The following is a 17,191-nucleotide window of genomic DNA, read 5'->3' on the forward strand; positions in this document are numbered from 1 at the left end:
ACAGTTCTCTTCCCTCCCCCACCCCACAATTGTCCCCGCCATCTTAAGTACTGGCAGAAAGTCTGCCAGTACTAAATAAAAGGAGTTTTTCTTTTTTTTAATAAAAAAAAATAAAATGTTTTAGCTGTGATGGACTCCTGCCTTAGCCCCAACCTCCATGATCCCCCCCCCAGCTCTCTAACCCTCTCCTCTACCTAATTGCCGCCATCTTGGGTACTGGCAGCTGTCTGCCAGTACCCAATTTGCCCCCCAAAAAAGTGGTTTTTTTATTATTTTTTATTTCCATTTTAATTTTTTCTGTAGTGTAGCAGCCCCCCACAATACCCCAACCCCCTCCCCCTCCCAGATCCTCATATATTTATTATTATATTATTACTTTCCCCCCCCTCTTCCCACTCATTGGTGTCAGTGTGGGTAGGTAATCGCGCGCACGCGCACGCGCATGCGCGCCCCTGCACGCTCCCGGCACCCGGCGTGCACATTGCACTAACAGGAGCCGGATGCCGGGTAGCGATGGGCCGCCCACCCGCCTCCCTGTTGCGCTCCCACCCACCAACGAACCGGCCGCATCGCTACCGGTGCAGAGAGGGCCACAGAGTGGCTCTCTCTGCATCGGATGTTTCTAAAGGGTATTGCAGGATGCCTCAATATCGAGGCATCACTGCAATACCCTGAGAGCTGCTGGAAGCGATTGCGATCGCTTCCAGCACTCTCTTAGACAAGTGACGTACCAGGTACGTCCATTGTCACTAACTGCAAGTTTTTGCAGGACGTACCTGGTACGTCACTTGTCATTAAGGGGTTAACCCCTTAATGACAAGTGACGTACCAGGTACGTCCTGCAAAAACTTGCAGTTAGTGACAATGGACGTACCTGGTACGTCACTTGTCTAAGAGAGTGCTGGAAGCGATCGCAATCGCTTCCAGCAGCTCTCAGGGTATTGCAGTGATGCCTCGATATTGAGGCATCCTGCAATACCCTTAGAAAGCATCCGATGCAGAGAGAGCCACTCTGTGGCCCTCTCTGCACCGGTAGCGATGCGGCCGGTTCGTTGGTGGGTGGGAGCGCAACAGGGAGGCGGGTGGGCGGCCCATCGCTACCCGGCATCCGGCTCCTGTTAGTGCAATGTGCACGCCGGGTGCCGGGAGCGTGCGGGGGCGCGCATGCGCGTGCGCGTGCGCGCGCGGGTGCGCGCGCACGCCCGCGATCACCTAAACACACTGACACCAATGAGTGGGAAGAGGGGGGGGGAATATATATATATGAGGATCTGGGAGGGGGAGGGGGTTGGGGTATTGTGGGGGGCTGCTACACTACAGAAAAAAATAAATTAGAAATAAAAAATAATAATTAAAAACACTTTTTTGGGGGGCAAATTGGGTACTGGCAGACAACTGCCAGTACCCAAGATGGCGGCAATTAGGTAGGGGAGAGGGTTAGATTGCTGGGGGGGGGGGATCATGGAGGTTGGGGCTAAGGCAGGAGTCCATCACAGCTAAAACATTTTATTTTTTTTTATTAAAAAAAATAAAAACTCCTTTTATTTAGTACTGGCAGACTTTCTGCCAGTACTTAAGATGGCGGGGACAATTGTGGGGTGGGGGAGGGAAGAGAACTGTTTGGGAGGGATCAGGGGGTGGGATGTGTCAGGTGGGAGGCTGATCTCTACCCTAAAGCTAAAATTAACCCTGCAAGCTCCCTACAAGCTACCTAATTTAACCCCTTAACTGCTGGGCATAATTTACGTGTGGTGCGCAGCAGCATTTAGCGGCCTTCTACTTACCAAAAAGCAACCACAAAGCCATATAAGTCTGCTATTTCTGAACAAAGGGGATCCCAAAGAAGCATTTACAACCATTTGTGCCTTAATTGCAGAAGCTGTTTGTAAATAATTTCAGTGGGAAACCTAAAGTTTGTGACAAAATTTGTGAAAAAGTGAACTTTTTTTTTTATTTGATGACATTTGGCGGTGAAATGGTGGCATGAAATATACCAAAATGGGCCTAGATCAATACTTTGGGTTGTCTTCTAAAAAAAAATATATACATGTCAAGGGATATTCAGGTATTCCTGACAGATATCAGGGTTCCAATGTAACTAGCGCTAATTTTGAAAAAAAGTTGTTTGGAAATAGCAAAGTGCTACTTGTATTTATGGCCCTATAACTTGCAAAAAAAGTAAAGAACATGTAAACATTGGGTATTTCTAAACTCAGGACAAAATTTAGAAACTATTTAGCATAGGTGTTTTTTGGTGATTGTAGATGTGTAACAGATTTTGGGGGTCAAAGTTAGAAAAAGTGTGTTTTTTTCAATTTTTTCCTCATATTTTATATTTTTTTTTATAGGAAATTATAAGATATGATGAAAATAATGGTATCCTTAGAAAGTCCATTTAATGGCGAGAAAAACGGTATATAATATGTGTGGGTACGGTAAATGAGTAAGAGGAAAATTACAGCTAAACACAAACACTGCAGAAATGTAAAAATAGCCATTGTCATTAAGGGTAAGAAAATTGAAAAATGGTCCGGTCATTAAGGGGTTAAAGGAATACTAAACCCATTTTTTTTTCTTTCTCAATCCAGATAGAGCATATAATTCTAATCAACTTTCTAATTTATTCCTATTACCAAATTGTCTTCGTTCTCTTGCTATCTTTATTTGAAAAAGCAGGAATCTAAGCTTAGGAGCTGGTCCATATTTGGTTAAGCGCTCTGTATAGCGCTTGCTGAATGGTGGCACAAAGGCAAAGTCACAAGGAGGGGCAGGCATATTGAAATCAAATCGCACAGGACCCTTCTGATATCTATCTAGGGAGAAGGTCTGAAAGTGTTGCCTGTTGATAGCCCCTGGTACCCCAGACGGACATTTATTGCCTTTCTATTTTGCAAGGACTTTGTTTTTTAAAGAATCTTAGTTTTTAACACGTTTGTATTTTTGTTATTAAATATTGGAACCCCCTACAACAAATACAGTCTTGGATCCATTTGTTACTGAGCGCATCACTTAGAGCTATAGTAGCTCAAAATCATGTGAGTAGTTTTCCTGTTGTGCTTTAAGGGATATTCTGGTATGGTTTGGCACTCTGAAAGTTTCTCTCCATTTTCTTTGAGGTACGACGAAGATCACCTTTTGTATACTATCCCATGACCTTATAGTGCACGGTGTTGTATGGGATAATTTCCTTCTTTTTTCAAAATTATAATCATTGTTTACATAATGTGTCACAGAGATTGGGCCCATCCGCCGGTGGGTTGGCAAAACCTTGCCGGATAGCCAGGCTCCTGGAAATCGGTGTCAGACCGGAATTGACCGCCAGTCTGCCGCTTCTTAAAAGGGATGTCGATTGAGCAGGGTTCCGGGGATCAAGTCTCCCTTATAGTATCTTGTCGTCAATTTCATGAGGCACCTAAGGATACCACTTGTTTGGGGGTGGTACCTTTTGGGAGGAATGGGGGACCAGAAATAAAGTGCCCCCTTACTCCCAGAAGGTAGCATTCATATCAGATTTCTGGTTAATGAAAAAAAAAATGTCCCCCGATTTACCCCAAAATAAAGTGGACATATCCTTTTTAAAATTAAAAAAATAGCTTTTTTAAAAATAAATAAATAACTGCACAAAGCAGGTTAAAGTAAGAGGGTGTGGGGTGTTAGAAAAAATGTAATTAATATTGCTTGTTGTGTTTATTATTTGATAACTGCATGAGTGTTATGTAAAAAAATATACTTTAATGCTACTGACTACTATAAAATAATATATATATATATCAACATATATATCTATGTTATCACTAACAAACACAACAAGCTAATTGCATTATGCAATATACATGCATAACAATTTAAATATTAAATATCAATGTAAGGCCTAACTACATTATATCAATAATGTTTGAAATGAAAGGCATGGTTACGTATAATGTATATTAGTTTAAAGGGACATGAAACACACATTTCTTCTTTCATGATTTGGAAACATCATGTAATTTTAAACAGCTTTCTAATTTATTTATACTATCTATTTTGCTTCATTCTCTTGATATCCTTTGCTGAAAAGAATATCTAGATATGCTTAGTGGCTACTGATTGGTGGCTGCAGATGACTCGTGTGATTGGCTCACTCATGTCCATTGCTATTTCTTTAGCAAAGAATAGCTAAAGAATAAAGCAATTTCTATAATAGAAGTAAATTGGAATGTTGTTTAAAATTGTATTCTCTACCTGAATCATGAAAGAAAAAATTTGTGTTTAGTGTCCCTTTAAGTATTGGCTATATACATTAAAATGTAGATGTTCTTGCTTGATGTGTTTATTATTTTAAATATATCTGTAAAATAGATATTTATGTTATAAAAGACAGTTGCATTATAATTATAATATTACATAACTGCATGACTGTTATGTAATAATAAAATTGTAATATTAGCACCTTTTTAAACAAATATACATTTTAGAATATATATTTATGCTTACAATAAAAAACACAAGAAAAAATAAATGCATATTTGCTTATATACAATAGTTTAAAGAATATGCATGTTACATATAAAAGCATAATATTTTAAATATATTGTAGATAAATGCACTATTAACCCATAAGATTCCCTAACCTAATCACCTAATAAACCACATACAGGTATTAGAGTGGTTAGGAGATTAAGGCCTAATAAATGGTAACCATCAATAATCACCTAATCAACCCCCATATAGGTATGGGGAGTGGGTAGGAGATTAAGGCCTACTAAATGCTAACCATCAATAATCACCTAATCAACCCCCACACTGGTATGGGAGGTGGTAAGGAGAGTAAAGCCTAAACCGCCACCTACCAATGCAAGCTAATATCAGGGTATTTATATTTTCAGTATTTTGTCACAACCTCACCACCTTTTCATTTGTAAAAACGAGTGAGAACTGCAGGGACGAAATGTTTTGAGAATAACGCTGGAATTTAAGAGAAAAATTTAAACACGCCCATGGAACCCACATGTTCAACCCATTTTACGAAAAAATTATGTTTTGTATTTTATACTAATATGTACAATTGTATGTGTTTTTGCACTTCCGGTGTACTTAAATTAGATTTTACAGTGCACATATGTAATATGATAGATTCCTGTGTAATTTACAAATGTTATGTTTTGTTATAAAAGGGGCTTTATATAATTCCATCAGGGAAATAGAAGGACTGACATTTTTTTAATAATGTTGCCAGCCAAATAAAACCAAATATTTTATTGAATAAACCTCCAGGTAAAAGTATAATCAGCCTGCTATCTCTCCCCTCCCTCTGTGTAGCTTGTTATTTACATTTATAAACCTGCCAGTTGCCGTGCACTCACACAACTTAGGAATGTAACAGGGAAAAATAAACTTTTTTACATAGAAAACAATCAGCCAGATTACGAGTTTTGCTTTATGGCTGCCTTGCTTCTAACTTGCAAGTTATTTCAACCGCTCACCTTTAACAGCGCTGGTATTACAGGTTTTCAAAAGCTCGGCGTTAGCAGGCAATATGGCAGCGTTGAGCTCCATACCGAACCCAAATACCAGCGCTGCTGTGAGCTGCTTTTATGTGCTCGAGCAAGATTTGCCCATAGAAGAAAAAGCCTAACACCTGCAATACTGGAGCATAAAGCTCCGTAACACAGCCCCATTGATTCCTATGGGGAAAGAAAATATATGTTTAAACCTAACACCCTAACATAAACCCCCGAGTATTAACACCCCTAATCTGCCACCCCCGACATTGCCGCCACCTACATTACACTTATTAAACCCTAATCTGCTGCCCCCAATGTCGCCGCCACCTACATTACATTTATTAATCCCTAATCTGCCGCCTCAAATGTCGCCGCCACCTACATTACACTTATTAACCCCTAATCTGCCGCCCCAATGTCACCACCACCTACATTACACTTATTAACCCCTAATCTGCCAACCCCAATGTCGCCGCCTCCTACCTAAACTTATTAACCCCTAATCTTCCGCCCCCAACATCGCCGCCACCACTTTACTAAAGTTATAAACCCCCTAAACCTCTGGCCTCACACATCACTAACACTAAATAAATACGTTAACCCCTAAACCTAACCCTACGTCTAACCCTAACCCTAACAACCCTAACTTTAATATAATTAAAATAAATCAAAATTACTATTATTACCTAAATAATACCTATTTAAGACTAAATACTTACATGTAAAATAAACCTAAGCTAGCTACAATATAATTAATAGTTATATTGTATCTAGCTTAGGTTTTATTTTTATTTTACAGGTAAGTTTGTATTTATTTTAACTAGGTAGAGTTAAACCTAACATTACACTATAATTAAATAAATTAAATTACAAAAAAACATTTATCTAAATTACAAAAAATAATAAACTGTTACAAAAAATAAACTCTGTTACAAAAAATAATAAACTCTAAATTACAAAAAACAATATACACTAAATTACACAAAATAAAAAAGAAATGATCAAATATTTAAACTAATTACACCTAATCTAATAGCCCTATCAAAATTAAAAAGCCCCCCAAAATAAAAAAAACCTAACCTACACTAAACTGCCAATGGCCCTTAAAAGGATCTTTTGCAGGGCATTGTCCCAAAGCAATCAATTCTTTTACCTGTAATAAAAAATACAAACTACCCCCCAACAGTTAAACCCACCACCCACACAACAAACCACCCCAAATAAAAACCTACCTAAAAAACCTAAGCTCCCCATTGCCCTGAAAAGGGCATTTGGATGGGCATTGCCCTTAGCTGGGTTTTATTTTTAGATTAGGGTTTGGGCAACGTAAAAGAGCTAAATGCCCTGACTTCTGCCGTATGGAGGACCACTTGTGCCCGGCTGGGTGAAGACGGCTCAAGGTAGGGTGATCTTCAGGGGGTTAGTGTTAGGTTTTTTTAAGTGGGGATTGGGTAGGTTTTAGAGTAGGGGTGTGTGGGTGGTGGGTTGTAATGTTGGGGGGATTATTGTATTTTCTTTTTACAGGTAAAAGAGCTGATTACTTTGGGGCAATGCCCCGCAAAAGGCCCTTTTAAGGACTATTTGTAATTTAGTATAGGGTAGGGAATTTTATTATTTTGGGGGCTTTTTTATTTATTAGGGGGATTCGATTAGGTTTAATTAGTTTAAAAAATTGTAATTTCTTTTTTATTTTCTGTAATTTAGTGGTTTTTTTTTTCGTAATTTAGTTTATTTAATTTAATTGTAATTAGTTTAATTTAATTGAGTTAATTAATTTATTTATAGAGTAGTGTTAGGTGTAATTGTAACTTAGGTTAGGTTTTATTTTACAGGTGATTTTGTATTTATTTTAGCTAGGTAGTTATTAAATAGTTAATAACTATTTAATAACTATTCTACCTAGTTAAAATAAATACAAAGTTGCCTGTAAAATAAAAATAAATCCTAAGCTAGATACAATGTAACTATTAGTTACAGTTACATTAGGGTTTATTTTATAGGTAAGTATTTAGTTTTAAATTGGATTAATTTATTTAGTTATAGTAATTTTATTTATATTTATTTAAATTATATTTAAGTTAGGGGGGGTGTTAGGGTTAGGGTTAGAATTAGGTTTAGGGGTTAATACATTTAGTTAAAGTGGTGGCGACGTTGGGGGCAGCAGATTAGGGGTTAATAATTGTAGGTAGGTGACGGCGACATTGGGGTTGGCAGATTAGGAGTTAATAAATATAATGTAGGTGTCGGCGATGTTAGGGGCAGCAGATTAGGGGTTCATAGTTATAATGTAAGTGGCAGTGGTGTCCGGAGCGGCAGATTAGGGGTTAATAGTATAATGCAGGTGGCAACGATGTCGGGGGCAGCAGATTAGGGGTTAATAAGTGTAAGATTAGGGGTGTTTAGACTCGGGGTTCATGTTAGGGTGTTAGGTGTAGACATATTTTTTATTTTCCCATAGGAAACAATGGGGCTGCGTTAGAAGCTGGACGCTGCTTTTTTGCAGGTGTTAGGTTTTTATTCAGCCGTCTCAGACCCATTGTTTCCTATGGGGAAATCGTGCACGAGCACTTTACACCAGCTTACCGCTGACTTAAGCAACGCTGGTATTACAGTGAGATGTGCAGCTAAACTTTGCTCAACGCTCACTTTTCTGAGGCTAACGCGGCCATTCAGATAACTTGTAATACCAGCGTTGTCTTAAGTGAGCGCTGAAAAAAAAAGGCTCGTTAGCAACGCACCCCTGTTACCGCAAAACTTGTAATCTAGGCTTTTATTAACATTCTACTTCAAAAGACAAAATGAATAATGATGAAAGTATATTGCAAGGTTTTTATCACACATAATTAAACATTTTATAAACTAAATGGTTTTCTAAAAAAAAGACCCAGATGTTTTTGTGTAAAACATTCTTGAATCCAGCAGTGTCTGGATGTGTTTGTGTGAAAAAATATATAAAAAAAAAAAAAAGGAAGCACCAAAAAATAAGGCTCTGGTGTGTGAGATAAAAATAAAATGTACTTTTAGAAACACAAAGATCACAATTTACCACAGGGGTACAGTTTACCCTTGCAAAAACAGTTGTGTATCTAATAGTAAAGAAACGTGTTACACAATGATAAATCAATGTGATATTAAAAAACAATATCAAACATTACTTATAATAGTGTCCAAAAGTTCATAAGATATCACTGTTGTGTAGGATAGTGTAGGATAAATATTCTTATGTGTCCCCAAATTACTCCAAAGGATAATGAACCAGTCTCCAAGGTAAAAAGTGCAAAATCATAGCCTAAAAAAAAGTACTAACATAGTGCACTTTGTTATAACAAAATAAAACCTACTAACAAAATTGTGCTTACCAACAAGTAATAAGGCATGCATCGACCCCAGGTAACTGTTGTTTTTGTGTTTCGGCTGTAACAAGAGCCTTTTTTAAGATTGTTTCATTATCCTTTTGAGTAATTTGGGGACACATGTGAAGATCTATCCTACACAATGAAATTATTACTTTTGAACACTATTATACAGTATGGTATCTTTAATATTACTTTATCACATTGATTTATTATTTTTTAACACATTTCTGCACTAGTATCATTTTATAGTACAATATCAAAGTATTTAATGTCCCTTTAAAAGGGCCTTTTGTAGGGCATTGTCCTAAAGTGTTAGCTCTTTTTCTGAAATAAAAAAAGTCTACAAACCTCTTCAAGTAACAACCCCCCAAAAAAAAAGTCTATCTAAAAAAAAATTACTCTAAAAATAGTCTGTTTTGGGGTAACTTAGGGGGTGTTAGGTTAGGGGTTTAGATGTTAGTGAGTTACTTTGTGATGGGTGGTGTGGCAGTTTAGGGGTTAATAGTGTAATGTGTTACTTTGTGATGGGGTGTGTGGCAGTTTAGGGGTTAATAGTGTAGTGGGTTATTATGCAATAGGGGTGGCAGTTCAATGGTTAACAATGTAGTTTAGTGCAATTGTTTTTTTTCCAGCCAAACTAGGTTGTGTAATAAGTTTGAGAGGCAAATGCGATTGCGTTCGGACATATTGCTGCTCAACGCTACCCATAGAAAATATGGGAAGCGTAAATTACTGCAATTTTGCACAAAAAGGAATTGCTGTAATTTACACAGCCCGCCCTTTGTATTATAGATTTGAGCGTAAATAAAGGGGTTCCACTCGTAATCTGGTCCTTTTTGTGAATAGTGTTTAATATTTTCTTGCTCTATGTTTTTAACTCATTTGTATTTTCACACAAAATAAGTCCTATTCTGCTTACATCAGTAGTGGACCTACTCAACAGAGGGCCCTGCTGCAAGATTTTTTGGGGCCTCCCCAAAGGTAACTCAATAAAAAGCAAACGTAATAAAATACATTCTGGTCAATATAATGATATTGAGGATACATAAATGGACCTGCAACTTGCACTAATGAAAGGCTTCCCTGCATTAGGATTGTACACATTCTGCTTACGCCTATGTATCGCTGGCTTTTATGGGCCCCCTGCAGCTCTTGGGCCCTGGAGACACTACACCTGCTGCACCAATGGTAGTTCTGCCCCTGGTTTACATTTAACTGATTTAAGTTACATTTTAGTTGAAAATTGTATGAGTCAAAATTATTTTTATAATTTTGATCTTCTTACAGCAACAAAAAATGAAACAAAAAGAATATGGCTATAAAACATAAGTGCTAATTTTCATGTATACTGGGGGAAAACAGTGCAGGGAGTACTCACCCTTAAAGGAAAGTTTGTCATATCCTGCAGTTTTAGCTGATGCCCCTGTTGTAGGAACAGTCATTATATCAGCATGCCGTAAAGCCATAGCTTCCTTGTGCTGGATCACCGGTGCTATATATCACACAGAGATAAATCTGTAGCACACAAAGAGCAGAAATGTTCTGATTATCTTTTCTGGCCTTCACTATTCCTTTAAATAGCACAAATACTGTTTGATCCTGCCCCTTTCAGGGAGGAAAACAAGAATATCATGCAGTGCCAGGAAATTAGAACAATAATAGCATGCAGTACCAGGAATATCATGCAGTACCAGGAATACCATGCTGTACCAGGAGATAAAACAAGAATATCCTGCAGTACCAGGAAATAATAACAAGACAAAATAAGAACCAATCATCTTGCAAAATACTTTCATTCACTGGTTTCACTTTCACTATTACACAGCCAACCAACTACTGTTCTGTGTTCCTGTAAGTAATAGCACTCATAATGAAACTGAGGATAAAGTTGTTTTCTTGGAATTTATAACATTTAGTGCCAGATAAAGTGGGTTTATCGCGGGTGATTGCACGTGTCAGGTGTACTGCTTCTATTAAAAGTTTAAAGTAAATGCGTGAGCAAAAGGGTCAGCTGCTCCGGGCCCAGTCTTTGTTGTGGGGCCCAAAGCAGCTGCCCATTTATCCCTGCGCTGCCTTCAAATAGTTTTCCAGGTGTTTTAAAAATGTCCTGGACCCATAGGACCCGGGTCACCGGAAGTGGCATCAGCTGTTGGATGTGTGCACTGCCGCTTTCACAGGGTGCATGGTTTCCCTCCTCTGGTAAAGTTCAGTAGTCCAGGCCAGAAGCTGGAGCCACAGTCATGACCCGCACTGGTCGGTGTTCTAAGATAAGTTGTCTACCGTGTAGGAATGTGTCTACCATGTCACTTCCGATTAACATGAATCAGCTGCTGGAGGTTTGTGGCACTCACTGTGCATGCGCTAGAGGCCCAACCTCCTTAAAAAAGCTGATTTACACGGGTCAAGGAATTATATGGTACGCGCACATTACTGGTTGCAAAATCAGACGGAACAATCTGTCTGTCATCGAAGTTTGTAACCAGAAAGTGCCCCAGACGGGTTGCAGAATCTGTATACCACCACACAATGGCTGCAACGACTTGCACAGCTGTTGACCCCTTATACTCAGTCACCAAGTTCAGTCAGTCCCTTTACTGTGTAACAATCTGAGGGGGGGAGTATTTGAAAGAAGTTATTTATTTTTGTGAGTCTGTAAATGTATGAGAGAATGTAAAGCCTAAATATTTCTGACTTTGCAAATAAGAAAAGATGATTGACAGAGGGGGACTGAGTGATCTTGAGAATGTAAAAGGTTAATATTTGTGACTGTGCAAATAAGAAAAGATGATTGACAGAGGGTGAGTGAGTGATCTTGAGAATGTAAAGGGTTAATATTTTTGACTGCAAATAAGAAAGATAATTGATAGAGGGTGACTGAATGATCTTGAGGATGTAAAGGGTTAATATTTCTGACTGTGCAAATAAAAAAAGATGATTGACAGAGGGTGACTAAGTCATCTTGAGAATGTAAAGGGTTAATATTTCTGACTGTGCAAATAAGAAAAGATGATTGACAGAGGGTGACTGTGATCTAGAGACTGTAAAGGGTTAATATTTCTGACTTTGCAAATAAAAAAAGATGATTCACAAAGGTTGACTGGGTGATCTTGAGAATGTAAAGGGTCAATATTTCTGACTGTGCAAATAAGAAAAGATGAATGACAGAGGGTAACTGTGATCATTAGAATGTAAAGGGTTAATATTTCTGACTTTGCAAATAAGAAAAGATGATTCACAAAGGGTGACTGAGTCATCTTATGAATGTAAAGGGTTAATATTTCTGACTGCAAATAAGAAAAGATGAATGACAGAGGGTGACTGAATCATCTTTAGAATGTAAAGGGTTAATATTTCTGACTGCAAATAAGAAAAAAATAATTGACAGAAGGTGACAGAGTAATATTGAGAATGTAAAGGGTTAATATTTCTGACTGCAAATGAGAAAAGATGATTGACAGAGGGTGACTTACTCATCTCGAGAATGTAAAGGGTTAATATTTTTGACTGGGCAAATAAGAAAATATGATTGACAGAGGGTGACTAAGTCATTTTGAGAATGTAAAGGGTTAATATTTCTGACTGTGCAAATAAGAAAATATGATTGACAGAGGGTGAGTGAGTGATCTTGAGAATGTAAAGGGTTAATATTTCTGACTCTGCAAATAAGAAAAGATGATTGACAGATGGTGAGTGAGTGACTTTGAACTTTTTTTAATTTAGAATAGGGTAGGGAATTTTTTTATTTTGGGGGGCTTTATTATTTTATTAGGGTGCTTAGAATAGGTGTAATTAGCTTAAAAATCTTGTAATCTTTTTTTTATTTTTTGTAATTTAGTGTTTGTTGTTTTTGTAATTTAGTTTAGTTTATTTAATTGTATTTTTAGATAGATATTTGTAGTTTATTTAATTTATTGATAGTGTAGGTGTATTTGTAACTTAGGTTAGGATTTATTTTACAGGTAATTGGGTAATTATTTTAACTAGGTAGCTATTAAATAGTTCATAACTATTTCATAGCTATTATACCTAGTTAAAATAATTAACTATTTACCTGTAAAATAAATATAAACCCTAACATAGCTATAATGTAATTATTAATTATATTGTAGCTATCTTAGGGTTTATTTTATAGGTAAGTGTTTAGATTTAAATAGGAATATTTTAATTAATAATATTAATATTAGATTTATTTTAATAAGAGTTTAGTTAGGATGTTAGAGTTAGATAGGGTTATTATACTTAATATATATATAATTATAATAACGATATTAACTATATGAACCCTAATATAATTAGGGTTAATATAGTTAATATATATAATATAATAACTAAATTAACTATATTAACCCTAATATAATTAGGGTTAATATAGTTAATATAGCTGGCGGCGGTGTAGGGGGATTAGATTAGGGGTTAATACATTTATTATAGGTGGCCGCGGTGTAGGGGGATGTAGATTGTAGGCAAAAGAGCAGTTTACTTTGTGACAAAGCCCCGCCAAAAGCCCTTTTAAGGGCTGGCAAAAGAGCTGTTACTTTGACTTAGGCTTAGTGGTAGGGATAGTTTAGTATTTTAGGGGTTGAATAATTTAATATAGATGGCGGCGGGGTAGGGGGATTAGATTAGGGGTTAATAATTTTAAAATAGATAGCGGCGGGGTAGGGGCTCACTTTAGGGGGTAGGTAAGGTAGATGGCGGCGGTGTTAGGGGCTCACTTTAGGGGGTTATAGATTTAATATAGCTGGTGGCGGTTTAGGGGTTAATAACTTTATTAGGTAGCGGCGGGCTCCGCGAGCGGCAGTTTAGGGGTTATTACATATTTTATTGTTAGGCTAGTGAGGGGGGATAGCGGATAGAGAGTTAGACGTGTCGGGCTATGTTAGGGAGGCGTGTTAGACAGTGCGGGTGATTTAGACTTTAGTCAGGTTTTGTAGGCGCCGGCAGTTTCTAACGTGCCGCAAGTCACTGGCTACGCCAGAAATTTGTACTTGCGCAGATTTCTGGACATCGCTGGTTTGTCAGACTTACGGCACATTAGCATCTGACGGCGACATATATGGGATAGCTCGAGTTGCGAGCGGAAACTGCGGGCGACGCGGGTTCCCTCGCTTGCGCCGCAAACTACGATCTATATGGGATCGCGCCCATGATTCACAAAGGGTGACAGAGTCATCTTGTGAATGTAAAGGGTTAATATTTCTGACTGCAATTGGAAAACTATGAATGACAGAGGGTGACTGAATGATCTTGAGAATGTAAAGGGTTAATATGTCTGACTTTGCAAATAAGAAAAGATGATTGACAGAGGGTGACTGTGATCTAAAGAATGTAAAGGGTTAATATTTCTGACTGCAAATAAGAAAAGATGATTGACAGAGTGTGACTGAATTATCTTGAGAATGTAAAGGGTTAATATTTCTGACTGTGCAAATAAGAAAAGTTGATTGACAGAGTGATCTTGAAAATGTAAAGGGTTAATATTTCTGACTGCAAATAAGAAAATATGATTGACAGAGTGTGACTGAGTCATCTTGAGAATGTAAAGGGTTAATATTTCTGACTGGGCAAATAAGAAAAGATGATTGACAGAGGGTGACTAAGTCATTTCGAGAATGTAAAGGGTTAATATGTCTGACTGTGCAAATAAGAAAATATGATTGACAGAGGGTGAGTGAGTGATCTTAAGAATGGAAAGGGTAAATATTTCTGTCTGTGCAAATAAGAAAAGATGATTGACAGAGGGTGAGTGAGTGATCTTGTGAATGTAAAGGGTTAATATTTCTGACTGCAAATAAGAAAAGATGAATGACAGAGGGTGACTGAGTTATCTTGAGAATGTAAAGGGTTAATATTTCTGACTGTGCAAATAAAAAAAGATGATTGACAGAGGGTTACTGTGATCTAGAGAATGTAAAGGGTTAATATTTCTGACTGTGCAAATAAGAAAAAGATGATTGACAGAGGGTGACTGTGATATAGAGACTGTAAAGGGTTAATATTTCTGACTTTGCAAATAAGAAAAGATGATTGACAGAGGGTGACGGTGATCTTGAGAATGTAAAGGGTTAATATTTCTGACTTTGCAAATAAGAAAAGATGATTCACAAAGGGTGATTGAGTCATTTTGTGAATGTAAAGGGTTAATATTTCTGACTGCAAATAAGAAAATATGAATGACAGAGGGTGACTGAATGATCTTGAGAATGTAAAGGGTTAATATTTCTGACTTTGCAAATAAGAAAAGATGATTGACAAAGGGTGACTGAGTCATCTTGAGAATGTAAAGGGTTAATATTTCTGACTGCAAATAAGAAAAGATGATTGACAGAGGGTGACTGTGATCTAAAGAATGCAAAGGGTTAATATTTCTGACTGCAAATAAGAAAAGATGATTGACAGAGGGTGACTGAATTATCTTGAGAATGTAAAGGGTTAATATTTCTGACTGTGCAACTAAGAAAAGATGATTGACAGAAGGTGACTGAGTGATCTTGAGAATGGAAAGGGTTAATATTTCTGACTGTGCAAATAAAAAAAGATGATTGACAGAGGGTGACTGTGATCTAGAGACTGTAAAGGGTTAATATTTCTGACTTTGCAAATAAGAAAATATGATTCACAAAGGGTGACTGAGTGATCTTGAGAATGTAAAGGGTTAATATTTCTGACTGTGCAAATAAGAAAAGATGATTAACAGAGGGTGACGGTGATCTTGAGAATGTAAAGGGTTAATATTTCTGACTTTGGAAATAAGAAAAGATGATTCATAAAGGGTGACTGAGTCATCTTGTGAATGTAAAGGGTTAATATTTCTGACTGCAAATGAGAAAATATGAATGACAGAGGGTGATTGAATGATCTTGAGACTGTAAAGGGTTAATATGTCTGACTTTGCAAATAAGAAAAGATGATTGACAAAGGGTGACTGAGTCATCTTGAGAATGTAAAGGGTTAATATTTCTGACTGCAAATAAGAAAAGATGATTGACAGAGGGTGACTGTGATCTAAAGAATGTAAAGGGTTGATATTTCTGACTGCAAATAAGAAAAGATGATTGACATAGGGTGACTGAATTGTTTTGAGAATTTAAAGGGTTAATATTTCTGACTGTGCAAATAAGAAAAGATGATTGACAGAAGGTGTCTGAGTGATCTTGCTAATGTAAATGGTTAATATTTCTGACTGTGCAAAAAAAAAAAGATGATTGACAGAGGGTGACTGTGATCTAGAGACTGTAAAGGGTTAATATTTCTGACTTTGCAAATAAGAAAAGATGATTCCCAAAGGTGACTGAGTGATCTTGAGAATGTAAAGGGTTAATATTTCTGACTGTGCAAATAAAAAAAGATGATTGACAGAGGGTGACTGTGATCTAGAGACTGTAAAGGGTTAATATTTCTGACTTTGCAAATAAGAAAAGATGATTCCCAAAGGTGACTGAGTGATCTTGAGAATGTAAAGGGTTAATATTTCTGACTGTGCAAATAAAAAAAGATGATTGACAGAGGGTGACGGTGATCTTGAAAATGTAAAGGGTTAATATTTATGACTTTGCAAATAAGAAAAGATAATTCACAAAGGCTTAATATGTCTGACTGTGCAAATAAGAAAATTTGATTGACAGAGGGTGAGTGAGTGATCTTGAGAATTGAAAGGGTAAATATTTGTGACTGTGCAAATAAGAAAAGATGATTGACAGAGGTTGAGTGAGTGATCTTGTGAATGTAAAGGGTTAATATTTCTGACTGCAAATAAGAAAAGATGAATGACAGAGGGTGACTGAGTGATCTTGTGAATGTAAAGGGTTAAAATTTCTGACTTTGCAAATAAGAAAAGATGATTGACAAAGGGTGACTGAGTCATATTGAGAGTGTAAAGGGTTAATATATCTGACTGCAAATAAGGAAAGATGATTGACAGAGGGGTACTGTGATCTAGAGAATGTAAAGGGTTAATATATCTGACTGCAAATAAGAAAAGATAATTGACAGAGGGTGACTGATCTTGAGAATGTAAAGGGTTAATATTTCTGACTGTGCAAATAAAAAAAGATGATTGACAGAGGGTGACTGTGATCTAGAGACTGTAAAGGGTTAATATTTCTGACTTTGCAAATAAGAAAAGATGATTCACAAAGGGTGACTGAGTGATCTTGATAATGTAAAGGGTTAATATTTCTGATTGTGCAAATAAGAAAAGATGACTGACAGAGGGTGACTGTGATCTAGAGAATGTAAAGGGTTAATATTTCTGACTTTGGAAATAAGAAAAGATGATTCACAAAGGGTGACTGAGTCATCTTGTGAATGTAAAGGATTAATATTTCTGACTGCAATTAAGAAATTATC

The 17,191-nt window shown here is 37.0% G+C and overlaps 1 protein-coding gene across 1 annotated transcript in view; it reads right to left on the reverse strand.

Moving 5' to 3' along the window:
- LOC128651929 (lysozyme g-like) overlaps nt 1–10,394 on the reverse strand; it is a 37,769-nt gene extending 27,375 nt beyond the window's left edge. The window contains exon 1 of the mRNA XM_053704893.1: nt 10,221–10,394. Within this exon, the coding sequence (XP_053560868.1) occupies nt 10,221–10,308 (88 nt within the window). The 5' untranslated portion in view covers nt 10,309–10,394. The remainder of the gene's footprint in view (nt 1–10,220) is intronic.
- Between the last annotated feature and the right edge of the window lie 6,797 nt (nt 10,395–17,191).

This window comes from Bombina bombina, chromosome 3, assembly GCF_027579735.1.
Source record: "Bombina bombina isolate aBomBom1 chromosome 3, aBomBom1.pri, whole genome shotgun sequence".
Lineage (NCBI taxonomy): Eukaryota > Metazoa > Chordata > Amphibia > Anura > Bombinatoridae > Bombina > Bombina bombina.